Source organism: Mus caroli, unplaced genomic scaffold, assembly GCF_978045245.1.
Source record: "Mus caroli unplaced genomic scaffold, Mus_caroli_1 scaffold_7, whole genome shotgun sequence".
Classification (NCBI taxonomy): Eukaryota; Metazoa; Chordata; class Mammalia; order Rodentia; family Muridae; genus Mus; species Mus caroli.
In genome coordinates, this window is record NW_028227262.1 from 34,004,246 (window position 1) to 34,021,747 (window position 17,502).

At 46.1% G+C, this 17,502-nt stretch overlaps 1 protein-coding gene across 5 annotated transcripts in view; it reads right to left on the reverse strand.

Annotated features, from left to right (window-relative positions):
* Atg7 (autophagy related 7) overlaps window positions 1-17,502 on the reverse strand; it is a 215,374-nt gene that overhangs the window by 174,353 nt on the left and 23,519 nt on the right. For 2 of the 5 annotated variants that reach the window (XM_021164861.2, XM_029478810.2), the window contains exons 2-5: window positions 9,600-9,766; window positions 9,046-9,100; window positions 5,713-5,830; window positions 3,830-3,907 (exon numbers count right to left, since the gene is read on the reverse strand). In XM_021164861.2, the coding sequence (XP_021020520.1) occupies window positions 3,830-3,907; window positions 5,713-5,830; window positions 9,046-9,100; window positions 9,600-9,747 (399 nt within the window). In that variant the 5' untranslated portion in view covers window positions 9,748-9,766. Of the gene's footprint in view, window positions 1-3,829; window positions 3,908-5,712; window positions 5,831-9,045; window positions 9,101-9,599; window positions 9,767-9,895; window positions 9,949-12,216; window positions 12,332-17,502 lie in introns of those variants that run through there. The other 3 variants (XM_085840149.1, XM_021164859.2, XM_085840150.1) reach the window with 3 other exon arrangements.

Here is a 17,502-nt window from a genome sequence, read left to right on the forward strand (position 1 = left end):
CAGAACCCTGCACTCCTACATGCTTCAGGAGAAAGCTACCCTTCTTCCTAAATGATGAGGAAGCATCTCCTCCCAGGTTACAGAAGGAACCACCCGCAGGCTTCCCATGAAGACCCCACCAAGAAACACAGCTGCACTCTTCAGTCCTGAGACAGGGCTGCCCTCCAGTCTCCTCTACCCACCAGAGGGAACCCTTACACCAAAGGCTTGACATCCAATATTGCTCAGACTTTGCAATTTTTTTCAGATTTCAGACCTTTTGCATATATAACCAGAAATAACTTGTGAATGGAACCTAAGCCTAAACAGGAAATTCATTTGTGTGATATACATACCCCATCTCCATGACCTGCATGAAATTTTATACAGTATTTTTTAGTGCAGCAGCATTTTAAGTGTGGAATTTTCTCTTCTGCTACCATGTCAATATTCACTCCTGATCTGGGAACATTTCTGGCTTTCAGATAAGGATATTTCCCTGTTTGGTGTTGTTTTCCAAAATGTCTTCCTGGTCAAGTATAAATCAGCAACTATTAAATGCCTACTGTGTACATGACAAATCAGGACACTCAACAATAAAATGACTAAGCCTCAGTCCTCGCTATCAGCCACTGGCTGGGATAGTGAGTCTGTGACTGTGGCTGTCAGTCTGAGTTAAAGGAGGCTCCAAGTACTGAGGTACTATGGCATCGTGTAGAGAACAGCTGGCCTCTCCTGCAAGCAGGGAAAGAATTTCTGAGCTGTTCTCAACTGACCTCCCACTCAGTCCAAGGGCTCTGGCCTCAATTCCCATGGCATTAGGACCTGACTCTCTCATAGGACCTGAGCTCGGTGGGTCCCGGACAGCCTCCTCACTGTCTATGATGAGGGCTCTGATGCAGTCCATTAGCTAGGGAATCACTTGTATTGAGTCTTGCTAAATATGAGAACTGCAGAGCTGTCATGTGAAACTGATTTAGATTTTGCTTTTGCATATGAATGAGTATGCTATATATGCATATATGTGTATATGTTCTCATGCTTGTTGGCACATGTGTGTGTGTACAAGGGTGCAACATGTGCACATGTGTGAAGGCTTGAGGTTGGCATCAAGTGTCTTCCTTTTTTTTTTTACCTTAAATACTATAGCAGGGTAGCAGGCAGGGCTCACTGGGGAGGCAACCTGACTAGCCAGCTTCTTTGCCCTCCACACCCTGGGATTGTAGGTGGCTTTTATGTGTTCCTAGGGATCTGAACTCGGGTCCTCATGCTTGCACTGAGGATTTACCCACTAAGCCATCCCCCAGCTCCCAGAGGCTTCTCTTATCAAAACATAACTCAAAATACATAAATGTGTCACATTTACACATATGATTGGGGGGGGGTTGTTTAACATGGCTGAACCCCTGACAATTCTTGAGCATTTTTATTATTCTAAGAAGAAACCCTGTCTCTAAGAGCAGAATGGCCCATTTCCCCAATCCTTCATGACCTTTGGACACACCAAGCCATTCTCTGTGGACGTGCCTGTACCAGAGTTTTCACAGAAAGGGAATCACTGGCTGGCTTTTAAAATATAAATATACATGGGATGCAGTTCTAGATGAGAGCCTAATAATTACAGCCTCCACAGTGCCCAACTTGGCCCCTAACTGATGAACTGAAGAAAGAGAATCCCTTTTCACAATGGCAAAGCAAACGTCAATTGACATTAATGAGGGGCCTGGCCCTGTGAGGCCTGAGAACCACAGAAAGGAAAGCTGAAGGCCTGTGAGCCTGCTTTCCCCTGTGTGTAAGTGACTTGTCACAGCTGATCTTCAGCAAAAGGTTAAGCAATTCAAGATGGGGACCGCACACAACCAGCCAGCTTATCGGCATCTTCAGAGGCAGAGGCTTTCAGTTCTCAGAGTTGTGCTTTTTCTTTTTTCATGACACAAAGGATCTTGAACAAATTAAACATAAAGCCTTTTGTGTCTGAAGTCTTTAAAGGACCTTTTATGTTTTTATACAGCCTGGCTAAGGACGCTTTGCAAAAAGGGACAGCAAGGGAGATAACCACTGACTCCAAGAAACTGCTTAACCGTGTAATTGAGAACTGATGTTATTTTCTCATTAAGCCGAAATTATCAATTAGGATTCTTTGTATGAAAAATGGATTAATGTTTAATTAACAAGAACTCTTAGTATAAAAAGGCACTAGTGTTTAAGTAACAAACTCTGACACCTTTAGCAATATTTAAGAAGTCTATCCTACCAAGGAACTCATAAGCAGACAAATGGTTGATATCCAAGCTGCACCTGGTAACCTGACAGAGCCCCGGAGTATCCTTCTCTCCCACCCTAACTCACTGGAAAGCATGCCTCCATAGGTAATGACCGTCAGGTTCCCTGAGGTTTATACCCTGCCAGCCTCACCTACGCCTGGAAGGAGACACAGAGGACATTTGGAGAAACAAGACGCAGTTAAAAGTAACCAGTGTGGTGCCTTTCTCCCAATGTGTATGCCTAAGTCTATGTGAAAACGTTTTCTTAACATACCCAACTTTACTCAGTAAATAAATAGATCAAATGTGTGGAAGGAGATTGATCTCCAGGGCCTATGAGCTGTGGCAAAGTGACATACTTACCACACCGGGAGGGACCTTACTATGCCTAGGGGCGCAGCCAGTAGGAGCAAGTGTCAATCTGGCCACTGTGGATCCATGTCCCACTAGGGGACAGGAATCTGATCCTGAATGTTAGCCAAGGTCTATAGACTATCCGCTTGACAGACACAGCAGTGTTTTACAGACATCCTCGCACACAGATACACAGGTGCCTTTCTCAGCTCCAGGGTTGTGTGTGAGCACACAGGGAAGGCAGACCTTGGGTTTTTAAACTAGTTGGCAGGTGTGATTTCACCCCCACTTCGAGGCTGCACTGAACTTTTGTATCAGTCAAGTCTCATGTACTGAAAGTTTTCTTTCCCTCTTGGTTAACCACTGTGTGTAGGCCACCGACGGGTGGTGTAATAGCCTCTACCCTGAAGTTCCTTTCCCCTCTGCAGTGTGGAGTTCTGCTTCTGAGAGTTCATATCTGGAGTGTCTTCAAGGGCATATATGTTAAAATCTTGGTCCCCAGGCTGTAGCTGAGAGCCAGTTGACCTTTAGGAGGTAGGGGTGGGGTTTAGGGGAATGGAGGTTAATAGGATGAAATTAACCCACTGAGGTCATGCCTTTAAAGGGGACACTGGCCACCCAGCCCCTTCCTGGCTCTCTTTGCTTCCCATGAAGTGAACAGCTCCTGGTCCATGCTCTCATCATGATATTCTCTACAAACACAGGACCAAACACAGTAAAGCCAAGTGGCCATAGACCAACGCCTCTGAAACCACAGCCACCTTGTAAGTGTTGTCATAGTGATAGCAAGGAAAGTGACACACTGGGCCTTGAAAGCACGCTGGGTACTTGCTTGTTTTTCCTTTGCTCGTTTTTTGAGACAGAATGTCGCTATGTAGCTGGCCTGAAATTCACTACATATTCAAGGCTGGCGTCGTGAGTGCTGGGGTCACACTGGCTACAGGATCTTACATTATCTGGCAACAGTGAAGCCTCTCTTCCCTGAGTCTTCTTTGTCCTATGCTGAATGGCAGGAGTTGTTGGGTCACCATGTTTGAGAAATTATACGGTGGCTGTAGGGCGACCAAGAGGCACAGACTGGTCCTGCGCTGCTCATAGGTGCCGGCACGATCTGCACTGGTCAGAAAGCTGCTCTTTAGCACACGTTCCCAGGGATCAGTTAGAGACAGGAGAGCCTCCTGCAGGCCTGGGGGGCTGAGCCAGGGTTGTTCAGTTTCCACTCCTTTACTTACTGCGAAGGTCAGGAGCAGAAACTTGTTGAGGAGCATGGGGTTTTCGAGAGCAGCACCTGACTTTATGGCTTCCCAGATCTGCCAGAAGAAAGACAGGTGTTAGGTCAGGCTGCTGATTTCTCTGTCCAGTGCTGAGCTTCTCAGCACAGCTTCTTCCCCTCAAGCTGCCACTGCTCTCAGAAGTGGTTCATTACCTCTCCCTGCTACTTCACACTGCCTCTCCACCAGCCTTGCTCCATCATTATCAGTCGGTGAGAGTACCTGGCACCTTCCCTCAGGGGCCCTCAGCACAGGGGAGGCAAGTAGACACTCACACCTTTGAGATGCCCATCTGAAGGGATTTACTGTTGTCTGCTGGGTGCCATGCATGTCATGGCTACAGAAATAAAAGGACAGGTTCCGCTCCATGCAGGACTCCTGTTACAGAAGCACAGAGTTCCCGAGAGGACACCTGACCTGTCAAGAATTGGGAACTGGGGGGGCGGGGGGGGGGGGAGGAAGAGGGCTCTGAAATGAGTAATTTGAATTAAATACACAGTGTGGCTTTCTTGCCTCCTTCCTCCCCCGCCCTATTGCCCTGACTAGTCTAAAATGCTCTAAACAGGCTGGCCTCAAACTTAACAGATTTTCTGTGTGTGCCTGAGTGCTGGGACCAAAGGAGTGCATCACTGCACTCATCCATCCCTACAGCATCACCCATCCCTACAGAATCACACCCATGCCTACAGCATCACACCCATGCCTACAGCATCACCCATCCCTACAGCATCACCCATCCCTACAGCATCACACCCATGCCTACAGCATCACACCCATGCCTACAGCATCACACCCATGCCTACAGCATCACACCCATGCCTACAGCAGCACGCCCATGCCTACAGCAGCACGCCCATGCCTACAGCATCACACCCATCCCTAAAGCACCACACCCATCCCTACAGCACCACACCCATCCATACAGCACCACATCTATCCCTACAGCACCACACCCATCCCTACAGCACCACACCCATCCCTACAGCACCACACCCATCCACACAGCACCACACCCATCCATACAGCACCACACCCATCCCTACAGCACCACATCTATCCCTACAGCATCACACCCATCCCTACAGCATCACACTCATCCTTTCAGCAAGGGTTTCTTTAAACTCTATTTGGAGAACCTCTCACCTTGAGAGATAAGGCAAGGAGCATGGCCTATATGGACATGAGGCTAGCCCTATGTCTGTAGGTAAAACCTGGGCTGTCATCAGCTGGTCATAAGATTCTCATATCTCAGTGGCTAAACTGCATGTTGCTATAAAGGCCACAGCAAATGCTGGCAAAAAGAACATGCCCCACAAGCAGGTGTGAGAGGAAAATAAGCAGACATCACTTCATGGAGGCACTGGACCACGGAGGAGTGAACCCCACTTTTGATGAGCTGGCTGGGGTAGGGTGGGATTTGAAGATTTGCCTCCGTCAGATTGGCTTGTAGGAACGTCTATGTGGCATTTTCTCTTTGCTGATTGATGTGGGAGGGACCCCAGGAGAAGTCTGAGCCTGGTCAAGGTCAGGCTTTGTTCTTTCATGCAGTGAGATCTAACTCACTGTGAGTGGGGTGACCACTGGGATCCACACAGAGAAGAATTGTCTCTCTTATGTTTCTCTGCCATGTTGGTGTGGTTACTGTGAGTGGGCCTTGCAGAAGGTCCTTTACTAAACTGACTCATAGAATACAAATACAATGGGTGGAAGAACCTCAAACTCACCAGCGCCTCTGTGTATCTCTTATAGGCTATCTCTGTAACACACCCCTGTGCCTGAGTAGATACAGCGCACTTGCCTGGACCCCGGAAATACAACGAAGCCAATGTGGCTGTGCAGCTAACCTCATTTGCTGACTGCTCCAGAAGGAGCTTCTTGTCTGCTGTCTTAAAAGCCTCAAGTGTGTTGGTGTTATGCAGGGTTCCCATGGCCGGGCAACAGCGGGCAGGCGTGGAGGCACTCCTAGATGAGAGAGAAACACAGTTACCCAGCACAGCTGGGGCTCAAGGTTACAATAAACCTGATAGCACTGACTGGGCGAAAGAAGACCAGTCCAGTCACTGGTCCTTGCACAAGCAAGCAGGCGCTGCCTGGTGACCCTGTGCCCTGAGCTCTCAGCTTCCCAATCTTCTCAAAGAAAGCTCATTCCCATAATGAACCCGGGGAGGAACTGGCTGAACCAGGAACTGCAAAGGGAGGGCCTGAGTTCTAGCTCTTAAAGCTTAAGTTCTCCCTCTTATGAAAACTGCCTAGCATGATGGTTGGTTGGTTCATGTCAACTTGAAACAAACTAGTCATCCAGAAAAGAAAAAAAAAAAACAAAAAACAAAAAACCTCATTTGAAGATTTGCCTCCATCAGATTGGCTTGTAGGAACGTCTATGTGGCATTTTCTCTTTGCTGATTGATGTGGAGGACCTAGCCCATGGGCAGTACCACCCTTGGGCTGGTGGTCCAAGAAAGCAAGCTGAGTAAGCCATGGAGAACAAGCGAGTAAGCAGCATTCTTCCATGGCCTCTGCTTCTTTTCTTGACTCCAGGTCTCTGCCCTGGCTTCCCTTCACGATGGGACTACAACTGTAAGATTGTATAAACCCTTTCTTTCCCATGTTGCCTTCAGCCATGCTGTCTGTCACAGTAATAGAAAGCACACTAGGACAGTTGGGGTCACACAATCACAGACAGAGCAGAGTGTACAGTTCCTAGCCCCTGTGCTGGCTCCAGTCCACAAACTCTGAGCAACAGCTCCTGTGTTCTTGCTAAAGCCTAGCATCTCAGCACATTTTCAAGAATGGTGACAAATACTCTGGAAGACAAACAGCTTTCCAGGAGCTAGGAATATGTCTTTCCCTGCTTGTCCCACCAGACCCACACTGCACAGCTCTGCACATGGCTGCCATATCATGTTGGCCATGGATAAAATGCAGGATGCCCAGACTACTGTCAATCCAGGGCACTGGCTACATGGTTTATACCAACTCCATTTCCCCAAAGCCTCCCCCCAAGGCCCAGGAATTGGAAGGATAAAAGCTGAAGAAGATGGATTGACTCTAAACACGGGCGTAGACAGGGACACATCTGTTATCTCTAAGTGGCTGGCCTGAATGTTGGACAGTACTGATCTTAAGGAAAATATTCCTGCTGCTGGAGATGGCCCAGTTGTTAGGAACACGGGCTGCTCTTCAGAGGCCCAGAACTTAGTTCCCAGCACCACTTTACAACTATCTGCAACTCCAGTTGCAGAGAATCTGTGCCCTCTTGAGCTCCAGGATATACATCTTTTGAGCTCCACATATATACATTCAGTCAGACAAAGCACACATCCACATAAAATAAATAATTAAATCTAAATATTTTTTAAAAAGAAATACTTCTGCCATTAGCGCTTTATGTTGTTGCTGTGTGGAACCTGCAGAGAGAAGGGCCCATTGCTCATCACTCTGAGGAGAGCACATGGGTCAGAGACTCAGCATCCTTTCATATCTTTCCATGTGAGGGCACAAAGGAGCTGCAGGGGGCCTGTTGGAAAGAGATCTCTATCTAGGACAGGTGAGGAGGGGCCCATGAGTAATGATGGCTCTGCTAAATGCCAGCTGTAAGCCTTAAATGTCAAGTACTGGTCGGCTGTGGGGGAGCATCAGTGGTCAGAATCCTCCCTGGAGAGCCACAAGTCAGCACATCAAAGGCTGCCTGTCATCACGCTTTTCTACTAAAAGTGCATTCCTCGTCTAGGCCAGAGGAAGGGACTAAAGACAGTCTTGAGGAGAGAGAAATCATACAGGGCTAATTTGGGCCTGGAGAGATGAGGGAGGCAGAGCCTTCACTCACCAGGCTCCCGCATTAGACAGCTCTATGGAGTTAATGCGGGGGCAGAGGGAAGGAGGCTGGGACAAGGCATGGTGCAACATGGGACTTTGTCCAACCTGTCCCAATATCTCAGGTGTGCACAAGCTACCACAGAGCCCTGCTCTGAGGGACTGAAGCTACTTCCAAGAACACAGACACTGCCAGGAGCCATCAATCATCATCATAGACAGAGGCAAGCTACTGACCACATGACTAGGCTCCCACTGGGAATTACTGGGATTTAGTTTGCTTTAGAAACTAAGTATAATGGAAAGAGAAAGCTGTGAAGAGGAGGGCTGCAGATATGACTCAGCAGTTAAGAGCACTGGCTGTTCTTGCAGAGAGCCCAATTTTGAGTCCCAGTATCTACAAGGTGGCTCACAAACATCTGTCACTCCAGTTTCAGGGGTTCTGATGCCCTCTTCTGGCCTCCTTGGGCACTGTATGCATGTGGTATGTACACAGACAAGCTGACACACACACACACACACACACACATTATAAATATAAACACTAACATTGTTCTGCATTTATGGTGTGCTTTTAAAATCTGCAACTTGAAGGGGATAAAGAAATAAAGTACATTAGTATTTTGAGACAGTTAATAAAAGGGGGTGAGAGTGGAGAGTGAGATGGCCTAGAGGCTAAAAGTACTGCTGCCAGTACTAACCACCCATGTTCAACCACCAGGGCTAACATGGTGCAAGCAGAGAGAACAGCCTCCTACAAGTTGTTCTTTGACCTCGACAAATATGTGTGGTAAATGCATACCCACATGCTCACACACATGCAATAGTAAGCAAAATGTAACTTGAGATATTTTTTTAAAGGGCTAGAATGATGATTTTACAGTTTAAGAGCACTGGCTACTCGTGTAGAGGCCCAGGTTTGATTCCCAGAGCCCGTGTAGCAGCTCACAGCCATCTGTAACTCCAGTTCCAGGAGACCTGATGTCCTCTTCTGGCTTTCATGGGCACTGCACACATGTGATGCACAGACATACATGCAGGTAGACACTCATATATTGAAAATAAATAAAGAAAAAGATCAAATCTTTAGAACAAATAGGTGCTAAGAAAGACTCATAAAATATTCTATAGTGCTGATCTGGAGAGCTGCTGCCTGAGCACCAGCCGATCTCTGCACTAGCAGGCACACGGCAGGCTCTTAGGAAGGCTCATCTTTCCCCTAATAGACAACTGTAGCAGACAGTCTTCAGCTGCAGCACTTCATGGGAGCTTGCTTGGCTGCTCAGAGGCCCACCTGAAGAGGATGCTTATTCCTCGCCCAGAGTAAGCAGGGTCCTTTGGACTCTACACAAATCAATACTCACATGTCAAAAGCACTGAACTCCAACGTCAAGCGGGTGGGCAGGCCAGCAGAGTCACCTGCGTGGAAGCATTTTCACATCTCAGGGACAAGCCAGAGTGGCAGTATCATGGCAAAAACATCTATGGCTAGTCATGTGCTTTTATTGGAAAGTTGAGCCCAAGGAGCCCTGTGTGAGTCTGCTGACCCATGACTTGCAGACAAAAGTGGGTCTTGAGAGAGAGTGACAAGAAGGGGCTTGTGACCAATATAAAACGGATGCCCTGGAAATGTCTACACAGCTCCCACCCGGAAGCTAGCTGAGTAGTGTCTGTGTTCTACCACTCCTCTTACCCCTCAAAGATGGAAAAGAAACATTTTAGAGTGACTTGGGGCAAAAGAAAGACTTGAGAAGCTGTGTCTAGAAAAGGCAAGCACGTCCCTTAGGGGAGGCTTGTCTAGTGTTCAGGAGGCTCTGGGCTCTATCCCCAGCACCCCATGAGCAATAACAGCCTAATGAGAGTTGCTGATTCCAGGTAGGAACATATGGATGGGGGTGAGAAGGTGGGGACTGCCTACCATTGTAGTAATAGCCCTTGATGTCTTTGGGTGCCTCGTCCAGGCGGTACTCATTCAACTTCTTCTGGGTCAGTTCGTGCCAGAAGCCAACGTCCAGAGCACTATTAAAGGGGGCGAACTGTAACTTGGCCAGTCCAGGGTCTCCCATGGCCACTGTTCTTACCAGCCTACCAAAACAAACAGAAAAATAGAGCTTAATTGAAGTAAACTATTGGGGCTCAGTGGCTAAGAGCACTCATCACTCTTACAGAGGACTGGGTTTGGTTCCCGGAACCCACACAGTGCCTTACACCTACCTGTAGCTCCAGTGCCAGGAGATTCAGTGCTCTTGTCTGGCCTCTTTGGGCTCCTGCATGAATGCAAGGCACATAAACTCACAGATGTGCACACAAACATACTAAATAAATGGATGGATAGATAGATAGATAGATAGATAGATAGATAGATAGATAGATAGATAGATAGATAGGTTTGTTTTTTCTAAACAGCTAACCAAAGGCATAAGGTCTCTTAAGACACGGCCAATCTTTAAGACTGCAGTCACACTCTGCTGACTGTTGGCATGCCCAGTCCCAAAGTTTAAGGGTCAACCACAGACCTCTAGAGCCATTCTGACTCCTGACAATGGAGTGCTGCACCTTTTATTTTTAATTGTCATCATCATCATTATTATTGTTACTGTTGTTTTCTTGGGACAGGGTCTCTATATATAGCCCTGTCTGTCCTGGAACTCACTATGTAGACCAAGATGGCCTTAAACGCAGAGATCCACCTGCCTCTGCCTCCGAAGTGCTGGGAATAAAGGTGTGCACCACCATGCTCATCTCTGCACCCTTAAAGAGCAGCTCCCTGGCCCTCTCCCAGGGCCCCAGCACCAACCACTCTGTCACTGTGAGACTGACACCAGAGAGCTCTTAGAGAGGAGGACTCATGTGTGACTTACACTTCAATGTTTGGCTTACTTCACCTAAGACACAACTTAAAAAACATCCTGCAGAATTTATCAAGTTCAGTCTCTTTGTAGGAGTAATTTTATAAACAACCTTTCGTGTTATCTTGGTGCTGGATGTGTACCCAGGCTCTCTCCTATTCAGGGCAAGCACCAGAGTCCCGAACTACACCCTCAGCTCCATCCCTTTCTCATCGGAGTCAGCTAGGGACTGACTCCTTGAAGACGGTCACAATCCTATGAATCAATAGTCTATCAGTCAGAACATGCCTGTCTGATCCTGGTGTGCTGAAGCATTCTGCCATCCCAGAATTTGGAAGATGGAGGCAGGGGGATCAAGAGTTCAAGATCATCTTTGGCTACCTAGTGAATTCAAGGCCAATCTGGATAATGTAAGTCCATGTTAGAAGGGAAGGAGGGAAGCAAAAGAAAAGGAAGTTAAGAAGGGAGAGATGGAGGACGAGGACAGCTATCTAGAAGGTTAAGTGGAAGTCTGCCTGTTTGAAGTCGGTGCTGAGCACTCAGCTGAGAGGAGTAACAGCCATTGTGCATGAGCCTGAACTCCTTTAAAATCCCACATTAGATCTCATTTTTCCCTCCCTATAGGATCTGTGCTAGTGTGGAGATTGTTGCCATCTCTTAAGTAAATGGAACTTTTGTATTCCTCATTATGTTTCATAGTGCTCTTATTTCTTCACTCAAGTCATCAAGTGAATGTGGTCCTGTAAGTCAAACCAGAACTGTGACACACACATGTGCACATCTGTGAACTACAAGCAACCCTGTCTATGCACCAGAATGGTGACACACCCATGTACATACCCGTGAATAATGTATGTGCACCAGCAGGCTGTGAACCACCCATTCATACCATGCTTGTGAACCACGCATGTGCATCACAGCAATGTACACCCCATGTGTACCACACTGTGTACCTCACTGTCAGGTGCTCACATCCAGATGAGGAACACCTCATGGCAGGAAAGCAGTGAGGAGTTGGCCTCACCACTGTGCTCGTGGGAATTTTCCAGAGGCCTGTATGCATTGCTTCTAGTTACCATCACACATTTAAAATCCTAATGCTGTCTGCGCCAAAGGGAAAATGAAAATCAACTTGGCAACAATGTTGTTTGCCAAAGAGCTGCTTATGCCTGTGCCCGGCTATGTGTCTATTTAAAGAACCAATTGGGTTCAGATTCATCTACTTCACTTACTGCACATGTGACCACCGATATGGGCTGACTTCCCCAATATGGCCCAGGATTATTTGGGTTGACTTGGTTATTAGCCGCTTACTTCATACTAGGCAGTGCATTTTCACTGTTTCCTGGCTTCTGGCTGAAAGCATATTCCTTTTCTAGTCTTAGTCTAGTCTAGTTTAGTCTCTTAGCTATCCAGGCATACATTCACATTGGTTTTTACACCCCAGAGCAGATGACCCCGCTTTTAGACAGCCTCTGCATTTTCTAGAAATATAAAGAAATGCTATGCATTCTTAGAAATTGACTTTAATTTCTAGAATAGAAGCTAATCTAAAAGCTATAAAATTAATTTTATGGCAAGAGCTAAATCTGAAATGTTTTATTTAAAATCTGTTATGAATTAACTATCTTTTAAAGGTTGGTTTATTTTTTTTTAATTTTTTATTTTTTGAAGATAGGGTCTTACCATGTATCCTTGGCCTGGGATTTACTATGTAGACCAGGATGGCTTCATTCACACTCTTAAAGATCCACCTTCCTCTGCCTCCCAAGTGCTGGGATTAAAGTCCTGTGCCACCACCCTGTTGAAGTTGATTATTTTATATGGACATGGACATTTAAATAGGAACACCCCCCCCCATGTAAAATGCCTGCAATCCCATCACTGGGGATGCTGAGGTACGCATACTATGAGCTACATGGGGAGTTCCTGGATGCAGAAGCTCCTGATACCCCACTGCTTTCAGAGAAGCTTCTGGTTCTCTGAAAAAAGATGAACCACTCACTCTCCTTCAGGGATGTAGCCTTGGCAGGCTGCTTATGCCTCAGCGGGTGGCCACACCCCCACGTGCACATGGTGGCACTAACTGGAATCAGGTAGTTACAAGAATGAAATGAGGACATAAAGCTAGAGGGGAGATGAGGTGGGGGCTCTAGGGGAAACTAGAGGTGTAGTGGTGGCTAGATAGACCAACAGGCATTGCACAAATATGTGAAACAACCAAAAATAAAAAACACTATTAAGAAAGAGTAAAAGAACTGCTTCTGACTCTGAGGGTTCATTGTGCACCCACTGGCGTTTAAACTAGGCCAGCAAATGTCACAGTGAGTGTTACAAATTATTTTCTTAATGACCAAGCAAAACATACATATTTCAGCTAGCTTGCAGGCGATTAGCCACACATTTTCAACAACTTGCTTTTTGTTGCTGTTGGTATTTATAGCTTTCTTCAGTATCAGCAAACTGAGTTTCTCATTTCCTATAATGTGATTTATTTAGCTCTGTTCCAAATCTAGATTAAAACTCAAACTGAACTCGGTACTGAAACTTTTTGCTTTTTATATAAAGTTTAGAAAATGTCTACAAAACATGCTTTCTGGGAGAATTTTAAATATAAACAGCTAACACAATACTTTCAATTTACCAGGACTGAAAATAGTGTCTACTTTAAAGCCTTTATAAATCCTTTTAATGAGTGGCCTTTAATATTCTACATAGCAAGGATTCTTAAACTTTTTCTGCTTGCAACCACTGTGCATTTCAGAGAATTTTACACAATTGGACACACGGGTAAAATGGATAATGTCATTAGAATGGACTTCATACTCAAACAAACAAACCTTTCCTTCCGTGGGTTGCTTTACTGGGTATACTGTTGCAAAGATGAGAAAAATACTAATACAGAATACTGGTGCCCAACGTGGGGCCTCTGTTGTGACAATCCTGATTGTGTGGATTCTGGGCCTTTGGAACAGAGCTGGGGGATACATGGGGAAAGATTTGGAACTCTGGGCTGGAAAAGCCTAAGATGGCTGTAAGCAGAGCATAGTGAATGTTTTGGTGGGAGTTTGGAAGACCAGAACACCAAGAGATAAATGCACAGAGGAGGCCAAGTCCATGCGGTTTCAGGAGGCAAGAGCTCTAATTGGGAACTGTGCCACAGGTTGTTCACACTGGCAAAGAAGCTGGCTTCATTCTGCCCATGTCCTGGGAGCTGGAGTGAAGCTGGATTCAAAAGCAATGGATTTGTGGCATGTCAGCCACGCAGGCCACACTGTGGTCCCTAATCACTGCTCTTATCCAGATCTACAGCAGGACAGGGAGAGAAAAGGATTTATTAAAATGCGCTATGTGGTAGAGAGAGGTTAAATTTGCCCACCAAGATGGTACAGAGAATCAGTTGTAAGTATTACAAATACTAGAACCAGTAAGGAGAAACCCTGTGCTCTGAACTAGTAGGGAACAGTAGAGACCCTGAGGACGCATGCATTCCTGAGGGCTTCAATCTGGGAAAATACAAACTCCCTCAAGAGGTGAAGGAGTTCCCTGCTCTCAGCAGGGGCCTAGGAAGTATTTCCTGAGGATAGGGCACTGAGGGGCAGCTGCAACTGTGGTCCTGGAGGCCAGAGTACAGCCTGAGTTCACTGAAGAACTTGAAGGCTGGTTTTACAAGCATGAAAGATGCAATAATTAAGGGAGTCGTGGAACTTGTGTCAAAGTTCTAGGTCATGGCAGCCAGGCAAGGTGTGGCAGTGAAGGTGAGCCCTAACTTCAATGGTGCCACTAGGGCGTTGGAGATGCCAGAATGGAGATGCTCACTGTGAAAACGTGAATGAGGGATGAGAGCCAATCCACAAATGAGGGCTACCTACGCCTTCTGGGGCATAGAGGATTCCATCGAGAGCTCCAGACACCAGATGTGGAGCAGCAGTTTAGCCTGCTGGGCCTCAGCCTTGTTCCAGGCTGATCTTTCCCACTGTGCTGCTATTCCTTCCTTCTGGAGCAGATGTTGATTCTGTGCCACTGGCATTGGGAATATGTAACCTTTCTTTTTTAATTTTATAGCTCCTCGCTGTCTTGAGACCCAGAAGAGATTTTGGATTTTGAACTTTTAAACTGGGTTAGGGCTGATGACGACTATGGGGACTTTTTTTTTGTTTTTTAATTTATTTATTATTATACATAAGTACAGTGTAGGTCTTTTCAGACGCACAAGAAGACGGTGTCAGATCCTATTATGAGTAGTTGTGAGCCACCATATGGTTGCTGGAATTTGAACTCAGGACCGTCGGAAGAGTAGTCAGTGCTCTTATCCACTGAGCCATCTCGCTAGTCCCGACTATGGGGACTCTTAAGTTAGACAGAATACGTCTGCAGGATGATAGCTATGGGCCTATGAGGACGACAGATGCATGGTGATAACCTAAAAGTAGTATGTTTGGGTCTTAGGTTGACAAGAGATGGATTTGTGGTGACTAATAGTGACCTAATGATCACCCAGAAGACAAGCCCGGGCAAGTCTGTTAAGTTTCTAGGCTGTACTTACTGAGATGAGAAGATCTACTCTACATTGGCTGGCCCCATCCTCTGGACTGAGAGCCTTTTCCATGGAAAAGGAAACAGTGCAACGTCAGCACTCATTGCCCTTCACCCTGACCGTGGACACAACCTAAACAGCCACCCGGTGCTCCCGGTGCCAGGATGTCACTACCATGATCAACTACAGCAGAATACACCCTTTCCTCCTTCAGTTTTTCCATCAGGTATTCTATCACAGGGGAAAGTACATAATGCAACAGATATGTAGTAGGTATAGAAATCAAACATTTACTGATAATAAATCATGAAGAAATTATTTGAAAATAATTCTTTGGTATACATTAAATTTTACCATTTATTAGATGAGAACAAACTAGAACACTAACTAAGATTTATTTTTAATTACGAATGTGTCTCTGGGGTGGGGAGTGGGTGATACACAAAAGAGTGCAGGTGCCCATGGAGACCAGAAGAGGGAGTCACAGTTGGTTGTGAGCAGCCGTGGGAATCTAAGCCAGGTCTTCTGCAAGGTCAACATGTGGTCTTAATCCCAGAGCATCTAGGACACTTTATTTATTTATTTATTTATTTATTTATTTATATTTTATTTTATTTTTAAGATGCACTAGGTTGAATCTGTCAGACACAAATGAAAACAATGCCCATCATGCCTTGCTACCTATGGGTTAGGGCTGACTGTATTTAAACAGGATCCTGAAGAAATTAACAATACAGAATGAAAAGTGGGTTTTCTTGGTCTTCCAGATTAGTAAAAACTCAACTTTTAACCTATTAAGAAACATTTTTAATAACTGAGAGACATATCGAAAGCAGGTTTTATTGCACTCAACGCTAGCCCATGTTAAGCATTTCACAGAAGATGTAAAATGCAGCATTCGGTATTCTCTACGCAATTCAGAATGAAGGCTCTGGCTTGGGAAGGTAACACCGTGCTTTGACTGTGAGATGAGGTATAATTTGCAGGAATTTTGTGTCATTTTAAATAACAAGGAGGCATCTGCCTCAGGAATTACTGCAGTCAAAGGTCATTTAGTCTGTTAGGAAAGATGCTGGTTCCTAACCACATCTCAGGAAACTGAGGTTGTTCATACAGGGGTGAGCTCCCATGAGATAAAAAGGCTCAGTGTTCATGTTTGCTAGTAATTCTCAGGCTCTGTGATCATAATGACTACCTCCAATAATTTTATTCACTATTTAAAGACGATTCGGGGGTTGGGAAGATGGCTCAGAGTTCAGATTCTAGCACCCATGTAATTGGTTTACAAATACCTATAACTGCAGTTCCAACAGCCCTATCTGGCCTCTACAGTCACCTGCACTTATGTGACACAGACTCAGACAGCACAAATACAGATAAATAATAAAACCTTCAAGCAGACACCTTTCCTATCATCCAGATGGGTTTTGCACAATTTTTCTGCCAAAGTTTTTGAGATGCCCAGTTTCCCCGCCATTTTGGACTTTAGAAGCAGAAGTAAGGAGTTCTGACAGGAGGGCTGCAAGAAAGGAAGAGCAGGGCACTGAAGAGCTTCAAAAGGCTGAATGCAGGGATGATAGGGATCCAAGGGAAAGGGACAGAGGATTGACTCCTGTAGGAGTGGGAGGAGTGCAGCCATCCCAGAGTGGAGCCCTGAGCAAGCACAGCCGAAAGGCACAAAGCTGGCTGGTTACAAACACCAGCACATGAGAAGCTATGGGGCAGGCTCAAGAATCCCGGATGGAGCTAGCAGCAGGTACACACAAAGCACCGCACACCTGCAGCAGCAAACGTCTGCAGGAGGTGAGGGCAGTACAGGGCTGGATGTGGATACAGCTCCGTCAGCAGGAGACTTGTCTAGCATACATGAGGCCCTGGGCTCCATCAGTGCTGCACAGAAAAGAAAAGAGGCTGGGAACAGATGAGGAGCTGAGTAGGGCAGAGAAAGCGAGAAAAGAAAAGAGGGATCCTACCTGGGGACACTTAGGAAAGGTGACCAAACATGGTCACTTGTGGAGTTCAAGGAATGGCAGGGCTGCGGTTGTGGTGCAACCTTGAAAGTGTGAGACCTGCATTGGATCCCCAGCACAGCAAAAATAAACAGAAAGAGCAACAACAGCAAGCCCTGTGAGTGCCACGCATGCAGAGCTAGGAAGGGGAGCTGGTGTCAAGACAGGGATACAAACACAGCACAGACATTTCAACAGAGGGTGGTGACAGACAAGGAAACTGAGGTAAGCCCAGGAAGGTGACCCAGAGAGATGAGCGGTAGGAGCTACTGGATTCATGGAGGGGGTGACTGCCTCTGTCAGAACATGGGTGTTCCCCTTCAAGTACTTAAAAGCTTCAGGGCTTTGACCTGAATTGAATTTTTAAGAAAATGCACCGAGGTGAGTGGGTTTTTTGTTTGTTTGTTTTGTTTTGTGATTTGCCTT